We start from the raw sequence: 10,729 nt of genomic DNA on the forward strand, positions 1-10,729 counted from the left end.
TAGTTTTGTTGATGTTTGGGCCAAGTTGAAGATATTGAATGATGATCGAGCCATTCATTACGCATTACTGCATAATAATTTTCAGTATGTGCAGGCTGGCAAGGCATTGCCTTCTGAGTCTCTAAAAATCAGTCTGGCTCATTGATTATTGGACTGTTTTGACGTCACCTGGTGGCGGGTTTCATATTATTCTTTTACTGAGATTATTAGAAAACATGGCGGAAAGCGAGCTGAACGTAGACAGCATCATCTCTCGATTGCTTGAAGGTAACTATGCTATTCTGTACAGCTTTTATCACTGTGTGGTGGGTACCTTAGTCATTTCAATATTTTTTTACTGTTACTGATCATGGCCAGGTCATGAAGAACTACAGACAGTTACTGTATGTAATCTAATGTTTTGCTGGCTAGCTAATGTTGCTAGCACTAGTTAGCTCTTGTGTCGTCCGTTTTCGCCCAGCGCGGCAGTCTGCCAAGTAAAAAGGGTTGGCGGTGAAACGCTACAGTAGCTGTCTCTAGTAGTTGGGTGGAATCAGCGACCGACTTCTCTTTATTGTATTTCAGTCGCTCACTAACGTGAATCAACATTCGTCTGTCTGCTATGTTAAGGGGTTGTCTAGCTAGCTAAGTAGCTTTTCTTCCAACTGTAGCTGCTAGTTAAAAAATCGTAAACAGTTTGTCAGCTTCCTCGGTATGCTAGCTAGCTAGCAACATAGCGGAACACACCCCCCTCCCCAGTCATCGCCGTCTATATGTAGCTCGAGCATAACGTTGGTACAGCTTTACACCCATCATAAATCAGTATTTCTGGCCAGCCAAAACTGTGCCAGTGGTTGATGTTTTTTTCATGACGTGAGTTAAGGTATTTTGCTGTTAGGCTGTTTTGTAACCGTGTGTACGTAGAATAGCGATATTTGTCATTGCAGCCAGTATTTTTGGATGTGGCTGCGAAGGTCACACTACAATACACTAACCCAACGGCTGGTTATTAACATTTCGTCCACTGGCCTCCACTCACTTAACCCTCTTGTTGTCCTGGGGTCATAATGACCTGCAATCTTATTCAAATCTAAGAAAATTATATAAAACATTGAATTTAAGTACACTGGCATTCATATGTTTAAAGTTTTACCTTCGGGGGGGGGGGGGGGGGGGGGTTGAGAGTTAACAAAACTGCTGATGTTGTTTAGGACTATTTGGTTGTATTCGAAACTTATAACTGTAGTCTGTGCCAAATGTCACATTTGTATCCAAAGCTAAGTTGAGTTATTATGAAAGAAATTTGACCCTGGGTCAAAGTAAACTAAGTGTAACGTGTTGGTATTTTTTCAAGACAAGAGGAAGGTTAATTAGTTCAGCTTGGCAGATAATAAATATCCTAAACGGAGACCAATATCCACAGTTACCGAGTCAATAGCATTTAAATAGGCCAACATTGAGCCGTGTTGTGTGTGGTATTTGGTTCCATGCACTCAGCCTGCCCCACTTGGAACATTTCCCGCAGCCTCTCACTCCAGTAGCTAATCACTAAGCACCCCGAGCGCTCTGGGTCACACCTACATCATCATACTCTGTTGACTGAAATACTATTTAAAAACCTTGCTAAAGTGTTCAGAGGTTCTTAATTCTTCCCACACCGTTCATAATTTTAATGGAGGGGATTTTACAGATCTTACTTTTTTTATTTGTCATTTGCCATTACTCTTGGTATTGGTCACATGTAGTTGACAAAAAGTACTTTGTCACATGTAGTTGACAAAAAGTAATATTTCACCTTAGGTGGTGCACTGGATATCTGCTTCTGTTTGGGGCTTATGTTGCCATTAAGACAAGGGGATAATGAAAACGGTCTAATCCGTCGACATGCAAAGCCGAGCATATGTGTCATTTTAATGAGGATGGTGGTGACCCTTCCTATGCAGTGCGGGGATGTCGTCCGGGGAAGATCGTTCAGATGACGGAGGCGGAGGTGAGGGGGCTGTGCATCAAGTCTCGGGAGATCTTCCTCAGCCAGCCCATCCTGCTGGAACTGGAGGCTCCTCTGAAGATCTGTGGTCAGTACACTAACAGCAGCCCTGTGGTCAGTACACTAACAGCAGCCCTGTGGTCAGTACACTAACAGCAGCCCTGTGGTCAGTACCACAGGGTCCCTACTTCCCCTCCCAGAGGTCAACAGATCTTATTGTCAACCTTCTGTCTCTGAAGAGCCCTAAATGGCCTCCTCTACACACACACACACACACACGTTGGCATGCACGTGGTGTAGAGGCTGGAGTTGGTAGTTAGGGTTCCATACAGCAGCAGAGCTGGTGCTTTATAAGTAGAGCAGGGAGAACTATAAGGGGGACTCCCCTGAGTGTGTCTTGCAGTGAAGCGAGAGCAAGAGAAAGACAGTTCAGTTTCCCTTCAGGCAGGTACAGTCATAGCTCAGTCTCCCACCCTTCTCTCCTCCTCACCGCTTCCAGTCTCTCCTCTCACACCCATCTCTTGTCTCTCTGCCCCCCCCCCCCACCACCCCAAAACCCCCGCCAGGTGACATCCACGGCCAGTACACAGACCTGCTGAGGCTGTTTGAGTACGGAGGCTTCCCCCCAGAGGCCAACTACCTGTTCCTGGGGGACTACGTGGACCGGGGGAAGCAGTCCCTGGAGACCATCTGTCTCCTGCTGGCCTACAAGATCAAATACCCCGAGAACTTCTTCCTGCTGAGGGGGAACCACGAGTGTGCCTCCATCAATCGCATCTACGGCTTCTACGATGAGTGTGAGACGGGGAACCTCCACCCACCTCCTGACGCGTTACTTTAAGTGGTCTAGTGTTTGAGGATGCGTTCTGTGTGTGCCCATGTGACTTCCTAGTGCCTGTGATGCTGTCTGACTGACATGTGTTTGTGTTCCCTAGTGCCTGTGATGCTGTCTGACTGACATGTGTTTGTGTTCCCTAGTGCCTGTGATGCTGTCTGACTGACATGTGTTTGTGTTCCCTAGTGCCTGTGATGCTGTCTGACTGACATGTGTTTGTGTTCCCTAGTGCCTGTGATGCTGTCTGACTGACATGTGTTTGTGTTTCCTAGTGCCTGTGATGCTGTCTGACTGACGTGTGTTTGTGTTCCCTAGTGCCTGTGATGCTGTCTGACTGACGTGTGTTTGTGTTCCCTAGTGCCTGTGATGCTGTCTGACTGACGTGTGTTTGTGTTCCCTAGTGCCTGTGATGCTGTCTGACTGACGTGTGTTTGTGTTCCCTAGTGCCTGTGATGCTGTCTGACTGACGTGTGTTTGTGTTTCCTAGTGCCTGTGATGCTGTCTGACTGACGTGTGTTTGTGTTCCCTAGTGCCTGTGATGCTGTCTGACTGACGTGTGTTTGTGTTTCCTAGTGCCTGTGATGCTGTCTGACTGACGTGTGTTTGTGTTTCCTAGTGCCTGTGATGCTGTCTGACTGACGTGTGTTTGTGTTCCCTAGTGCCTGTGATGCTGTCTGACTGACGTGTGTTTGTGTTCCCTAGTGCCTGTGATGCTGTCTGACTGACGTGTGTTTGTGTTCCCTAGTGCCTGTGATGCTGTCTGACTGACGTGTGTTTGTGTTCCCTAGTGCCTGTGATGCTGTCTGACTGACGTGTGTTTGTGTTCCCTAGTGCCTGTGATGCTGTCTGACTGACGTGTGTTTGTGTTCCCTAGTGCCTGTGATGCTGTCTGACTGACGTGTGTTTGTGTTCCCTAGTGCCTGTGATGCTGTCTGACTGACGTGTGTTTGTGTTCCCTAGTGCCTGTGATGCTGTCTGACTGACGTGTGTTTGTGTTCCCTAGTGCCTGTGATGCTGTCTGACTGACGTGTGTTTGTGTTCCCTAGTGCCTGTGATGCTGTCTGACTGACGTGTGTTTGTGTTCCCTAGTGCCTGTGATGCTGTCTGACTGACGTGTGTTTGTGTTCCCTAGTGCCTGTGATGCTGTCTGACTGACGTGTGTTTGTGTTCCCTAGTGCCTGTGATGCTGTCTGACTGACGTGTGTTTGTGTTTCCCAGGCAAGCGCAGGTTCAACATCAAGCTGTGGAAGACTTTCACGGACTGCTTCAACTGTCTGCCCATCGCTGCCATCATCGACGAGAAGATCTTCTGCTGTCACGGAGGTGTGCTTGCTGTTCCTCAGTTACTTTCCTCACACATGTAGTGTGACGTGTTTCTTCCTGTCCTTGTCCATCATGCTCTTCTCCCATCCTGCAGGTCTGTCCCCTGACCTACAGTCCATGGAGCAGATCCGCCGGATCATGAGACCTACTGATGTTCCTGACACAGGTGTGTCATCGCCACGTGCTGGTGGAGGATGATCGTGTTGTCTGAGTTGTGATGTAACCGCTGTCCTCCCCCGTCAGGCCTGCTGTGCGACCTGCTGTGGTCCGACCCCGACAAGGACGTCCAGGGCTGGGGCGAGAACGACCGCGGGGTGTCTTTCACGTTCGGGGCCGACGTCGTCAGCAAGTTCCTCAACCGGCACGACCTGGACCTCATCTGCAGAGCCCACCAGGTACAGCTCCCATTCTGGCGTCTGTTCCGTAGCAGTCCTACTGCTGTGGTCAGTGGAGGAGTTTCGTTGATTTGCATGTCAAGGTCCTTGTTCAGGAGGGAATGTTGTTGAGAGATTCCGACCTGCCCTCTGCTATGATACAGGTGGTTGAGGACGGGTATGAGTTCTTTGCCAAAAGACAACTGGTGACATTGTTCTCCGCCCCCAACTACTGTGGGGAGTTCGACAACGCTGGAGGCATGATGAGTGTGGACGAATCGCTCATGTGCTCCTTTCAGGTAAGAACCGCAAACACAGTCAAACCGCCGTCCTGTGGATGAGACGATGCCAGTCTGCTGCTCAGCTCTGCCTTTGTCTCTCAGATCTTGAAGCCGTCAGAGAAAAAGGCAAAGTACCAGTACGGAGGGGTGAACTCTGGACGCCCAGTCACTCCACCCCGTACTGCCCAAGCCCCCAAGAAGAGGTGAACGATTGGCCCACTCCCTGCCCCCCCTTGCCAAGCCCCCTCCTTAGCCAATGGGGAGCTCTCCATCACCCTTTCTCCCTATCAGCTTTTTCATATAAGTGTTAACATACATTTTGCTGTGAATAATGTTTTTGTTTTGGCTTGTTTGTTGGTATTTTTATGATGGTGTTTTTTCAACGACGTGTTGCTCTGCCCTCGCTATTCCAAAGTGCAGCAATATGAACCTACCCTTTAGTGTAAGGGGCTCGTCTCTTGGAAAGGACACTTTTCTGCCTTCAGATCAACAAAAGGGGAATTTGATTGGTGTGTGTTTGTGTGCGCGTTAGAGAGAGTTGCGTGATGGGCTCCCCGCTCCAGGTTCTTCTAGACTTCGGGGGTGTTCCAGAAAGCCAGAATTGTTAGTCGGCCAGACAGATGTTACAAAATACTTTAAAAACATTGTGTGCTTTATTTATCTTTTGAATTGTCTAAATAATTGACGCTCTTGGTAACTCATTACAGTATATTTTTTTGCTAATTTCAAGAGCTGTAACGTTCAAACCTGGTTGGCTGATTTAAGAAGCATGGTTTGTGGAGCGCCCCCACCAGTACACACCAGTCAGACCCTCCCCTCACAGGCACTAACACCTTGTTGACGTACTCATGGTACTAGACATCTCGGCCTTCTACTAACACTGATTCGGTATGGTAATGAATAGTATGGTGTCATACCAACCCGTTGGACTCCAGAATGTTTTCTCCTCATGGAGATGAAAATGTTTTAACAGGACGCGATTAAAATGTATATTAAACAAATGGTCCATGGTATAAAAGCGGACACATTGCAAGTTAACATTCTACTACATATCTGTGTATGAAATTCTGTTGGCAGATAAGCAACCTTAGTGTCTGGGTCCTAACCCTGGCCCTGCACATCAGGTGTGTGACATCATGCCTGTTTGTTTAAATCAAGCATACCAGCAACTTCTCTGATCCTGCTTCCATTACTAAGGACTGTTTGTTATGGAAATAGATGTTCCGCTGTGCCTGCCTGTAGGAATGCATTGATGCATTGAAGTGCAGTAGCACACTTCAGAGATGAAAGGCACAAATGTGTTGTTACCAGTTGTAAAATCCTGCTACTTTTTTGTACTTTCAGTTGATGTAAACATAGCAGATGACATCATCATAGCGAGGTTGTGCACACGCTCACCAAGCGCAGTGGAAGGCAGAGATGGCACTGGCGTTTAACAGTGCGCCACCTACTGGTACATGTTTGTAAGAACGACCAAGAGGTTGAGGAAGAATGGACAAGTGACTGATCCAAATATCAAATGTAAACATGGGTGTTCATGCTAGCTGTACACTCATATAAGATGACACTGCGCATCAGTGTCATTTTCATCCAACTAATTAACATTTACAGGAATATTCTAATGATTTAAAAACTGTAGATTTTGATTAAAATCTTGCCTTTTTCTTTGTTAATCTGTTGGTCTATTCAAGTTGGAAACTGTAAGTGTCTAAAGATTTGTACAAGTGTTTCAGATCCTTTGAATGAAATAAACAGAAGAGTGATGTTGATGTTCGGCCACGCTTGTCATGTAAATATTACTGTTCAGTCACAAGTGTTTTTATTACACAACAGATATCAAAAACAACATGCATTCTGATTCACTTACAAGAACATAAGGTACATGATTGTGATTAAGCAGATAACTGTATCTTCTAACAATAATATCTATATCCTACTTTATCCCTGCCACTTATAGTACAGGACCATTCTTGTCAACCTGATGACAAGAATGGTCTCAGTCGGTCTTCAGGGCCTGGAGAACAGACTGTGGCACCCTACTGGCATAGTACTGGTGGTTGCGTAGAGTGGCCAGCACTCCTGTTGAGTTCATATGCTTCACATTGGCGTCATAACGATAGGCATTGCCATGCATGTCTGTCAGTTTGCCTGCAGAGAGAGAGAAATGTTACACAAAGGAGAGATTTCTGTCTGGTGTTCATTAGAGGTTGAAACAGAGCGTCATTCAGCATGTCTGGACAGAGAGGATGAGCTTTACCTCCCACTGCATGCAGGATGGCTTCAGGGGCGCATGTGTCCCACTTCTTGCACCCCAGACTGGCAAACACATATGCAGAGGCCTTCCCTTCCACCAGCTGGATAATCTACAAGGGGGAAGAATCAAGGAGGGCAACTCAATATCACATTCATAGCAAACACACTATCTTACATGTATTTTTCACCTATGTTTACCTTATTTCCGGCTCCGCCCACTTTGATCACCTCGTCAGGCTCCATGGCCTGGACACAGTCCGTGACTAGCTTGTTGCTATGGGAACGGGTAGTAGTGACGATGCGCTTCCCGTCTGGGACTTCCTGTAGTTGGAACCCAAAGGCTCCCAGTCCGAGCACTCCCCACAGGGTCCTGCCCAGCTCTGCACCTGCCCCAAGCTACCAGTCACACATGCTGGTCATAAAGGACTTGGTCAGTCAGACAGGATAACATATTGCATTTCAATATCTTGTTACCTCATAATTGTAAAATGGCTGGTTTATGACCCCAGCAATAGCCTTTCCTCCATGTGCGATTCCAATGAGCACAGTCACATGATCCAAAAGCCCTAAGATCAGATGACATAACAGTGATTTGAGCTGAACCAGAACACAGCACTGACACATCCAGAATGTTCCAATGTTCCAGGAACAGTCAACTACATAAAGCTGGAATGAAAAACAAAAGCCCACAACCCTCTACTGGCTATTTCCCCTTCCTCACTAAAGCCACCCCAGTATCCAGCACATGTCCCTCCATGTCCCACGCCCCTCTTCCTGTCACCATACGGAGCGCCGTGCGTCGACGCTCAGAAGCATCCAGCCTGGTGTGTGACACCTCGGCCTGGTCTGGGAGGTAGAGACACCGCGCCGCTGGTCAGCAGCACAGGACGCACAGGAGAGGGGGGGAGGGGGAGAGAGAGGGAGAGAGAGGGAGGGGGAGAGAGAGGGATGGGGAGAGAGAGAGGGTGGGGAGGGGAGAGAGAGGGGGGAGGGGAGAGAGAGGGGGAGGGGGAGAGAGAGGGGGAGAGAGAGGGGAGAGGGAGAGAGGGGGGAGAGAGGGGGGAGAGAGAGGGGGGAGAGAGAGGGAGGGGGAGAGAGAGGGGGGAGGGGGAGAGAGAGAGGGAGGGAGGGGGAGAGAGAGGTGAGACTGAAAGAACAGGAGCAATCCTGAAGGCACTTTTCCAATGCATGGTCATGAGGTGTCGCTGTGACAACCAGCTACATTGACGGAGTAACTGTCTGCGGTGGACAACTAAGTCAATCAAAACCCTCCCATCTATGAAGTCATGCAAGGAAGGAGGAACTCCATCATTTTTGTCGTCAGGGTGTGGAGACATGAAGGCTAAAACACACAGGCTCCAGAGAGATAGAGAAGGGAAGTTACAGTAACAAAAAACACTGTTAAGACTCTTGAATAAGTTTACCTTCAGTATATTCTTTAGTCCCATCGAGGGGGTCAACCCAGACCACCAACTAAGATGAGAAACACAACACACGCAATTCATTTCTGACATGTATGGCATATACTGTAAGGCAGAACTACACCTGTCTGTATATATACCCCTCTTACCTCCTCCTCTTTCAAGGTGTTGTATTCAACTGGACAGGCCTTCTGCAGGATCTCTTCAAACTGCCCGCTCTCAATCAAATCTTCCTTCACTTCCTCTTCTGGCAGATCCTTTCAAACGGGTGATGATCAGACTTATTTTATGAGTAATTTAATTAATTATCCTAATTTAATTTCGTAGCCTGAGTCTTCTTGCACACTCCTACCTCCTCTCCAATGATGGTGATTTGGGGAAAGTGTTTAGACAGAGAAGCACAGATGCTCTGCTGGACCAGCCTGTCTGCCAGTGTCTGCAAGTCATTGGCTCCTGTCTGGAACACAGGAGTACCACAGCAATAACGCTTCAATAAGAGAGACAATGCATGCATTTCACTGCTGACGGATTGAAAATCGAGTGAATCTCAGCCTACCTTTTCCACAATGCCAAGGTCTCCACTTTGAAGGACCCTCCTTGTGATGGCCCCTGCCTTCTCGGCTACAGCGTATGCTGAGGCCATGAGACGCATCACTACAGCTGGGTTTCCCGACATGGCTGGTCGACTGAAGTAAAGCACAGTTGTTTCTCAGTGCCTCTTCCTAGTCAGGTCTCCTCTAACATGTTTGATTAACCACACACCTTGTTCAGGTACTGGGGCAAAGGCCAGCGGTATATGCTGCGTCACTCTGAGCTAAGGCATCTTAAAACGGTGTGTCTTTGTGCCTTAAGCAAAGTATTAACGTTACCTGTGTGTTTTACATGCCTGTTCTTGCATAATCCCAAATCTGTACTGTACCTCTCAGTCATGTATTAGGTTATATTTTTCTGGTGGATTAGATAGCCTATCACCAGACAAAATCCAGCATTTAATTTATATTACATAAATTACATGTTTAGTAACATTCCGTGATGTTCCGTGACCACTATTAGTGCCACTAGTAGTTTACCAGTCCTAGTGGAGCTAGCTACTGCTTGGCTACTTTCATGGTAGCTAGCCGAATTAAGTAATTGTAGTTATACAATGTAATTATTTTATACCAAAACAACCTCCCTCTTGTCTTGTGCATAAAATTACATGACTCACAGGTTTATGAGTCAAGACAATTTGTAGGAACTTCGTCTAGATAGCCAAACCAGGATGAATCCAAAACAGCCCACTACAGAACAGACGGAAACAGTACCGTTCTACACTTATTTGGCCGTTGGGTCCAAATGCCTGACGGATTAATGGGGTTGATGCGGTTAGCTTCTAATTTAGCTTTTTGGATGGCGTGGACAGTGGACACAAAACCCCAGATTTACGTGGGTAATTCTTGTCTTTGAAATGTATGTTCACCTCAAAAATGCCCATATTCGGTTTAGCCGGATGCTATCTAGATGCCTCCAAGCATTGGAGTAAGACTAATAAATCCAGTCGCCGGTCTCTGCTACTAGATGGAAATGCCGTCTCGAGCACTATGTATGTGTGCTAAGCGGCGGTTAGAATTTAAATTAGTAAACCGTTTGAAAGGTAGTCACTAAATTATCTTGATTTCTGTAAGCATATAGCTGACGAGAAAATGATTAAAAAGTGAGATTAATAATTGTAAAAAACTATTACAAACGAGCGAAATAAATATGAGCAATGTCGCCAAATGGAACACCAACCGTAAACTCTGAATGAAAAGGAACATTTAATATATCAAGCTAGAGCTACTGTAGGTAAGAGTTAGCTAGTTTACTGTAGCTACCTGCCTAGCTAGTACTGTACTTACTGTCGCTGGAGCTAGCTAGCTAGGTGGTGTAACCGATCGCCGTTTAGTACTCGCTCTTCATGGTGCTAAATCTACTCTACAGTAGCCGAGCTTTCTCGCTAGCTAACAAATATATAGTAGCTGTACAGTAGAGTTAGCTAACCTAGCCTAACTAGCGTAGTGCTAAGTTTACAGTACTGTTCTAACGAACTGCCTATAACTACATACAGTAGCCTAACTTAAATAGCTAAATCGGTTAGCAGTTAACGCAAAAACTGTTAGCGTAAGTAGCCTAACACGGTACAATGAATATTTGCCAGATTAGTAGACAACCAAAGCTAACAACCGAAATGTTTATTACTAATATTACTGTATTAGCTATTATCAATAAACTACTGGGTACTATATTCAGGTAACAAT

The 10,729-nt window shown here is 46.5% G+C and overlaps 2 protein-coding genes across 6 annotated transcripts; one reads left to right on the forward strand and one right to left on the reverse strand.

The window, feature by feature from the left end:
- Positions 1 to 111: 111 nt before the first annotated feature.
- On the forward strand, positions 112 to 6,558 carry LOC134024469 (serine/threonine-protein phosphatase PP1-beta catalytic subunit-like). The gene is made up of 9 exons (XM_062466915.1): positions 112 to 267; positions 1,923 to 2,054; positions 2,533 to 2,763; positions 4,020 to 4,124; positions 4,219 to 4,290; positions 4,368 to 4,519; positions 4,663 to 4,797; positions 4,882 to 4,982; positions 6,124 to 6,558. Exons 1-9 carry the CDS (start codon positions 216 to 218, stop codon positions 6,125 to 6,127), a joined length of 984 nt encoding a protein of 327 aa, XP_062322899.1. The 5' UTR covers positions 112 to 215; the 3' UTR covers positions 6,128 to 6,558.
- On the reverse strand, positions 5,442 to 9,936 carry bpnt1 (bisphosphate nucleotidase 1). 5 transcript variants are annotated; one of them, XR_009930883.1, is made up of 11 exons: positions 9,661 to 9,739; positions 9,010 to 9,131; positions 8,806 to 8,910; positions 8,603 to 8,710; positions 8,457 to 8,505; positions 7,819 to 7,902; positions 7,507 to 7,598; positions 7,231 to 7,428; positions 7,037 to 7,142; positions 6,677 to 6,927; positions 5,442 to 6,645 (listed from the first exon to the last, which is right to left on the reverse strand). XR_009930883.1 is itself a non-coding variant. In XM_062466913.1 (10 exons), the coding sequence occupies exons 2-10, from the start codon at positions 9,127 to 9,129 to the stop codon at positions 6,776 to 6,778; spliced, it is 1,014 nt and encodes a 337-aa protein (XP_062322897.1). In that variant the 5' UTR covers positions 9,130 to 9,131; positions 9,913 to 9,936; the 3' UTR covers positions 5,442 to 6,775. The 5 variants fall into 5 exon arrangements, 4 of the variants coding, with proteins under 4 accessions (XP_062322897.1, XP_062322895.1, XP_062322896.1 ...); XM_062466913.1 differs by lacking the exon at positions 9,661 to 9,739 and adding an exon at positions 9,913 to 9,936 and having other exon boundaries at positions 5,442 to 6,927; XM_062466911.1 differs by having other exon boundaries at positions 5,442 to 6,927; positions 9,661 to 9,793.
- Between the last annotated feature and the right edge of the window lie 793 nt (positions 9,937 to 10,729).

This window comes from Osmerus eperlanus, chromosome 8 (genome assembly GCF_963692335.1).
Source record: "Osmerus eperlanus chromosome 8, fOsmEpe2.1, whole genome shotgun sequence".
Lineage (NCBI taxonomy): Eukaryota > Metazoa > Chordata > Actinopteri > Osmeriformes > Osmeridae > Osmerus > Osmerus eperlanus.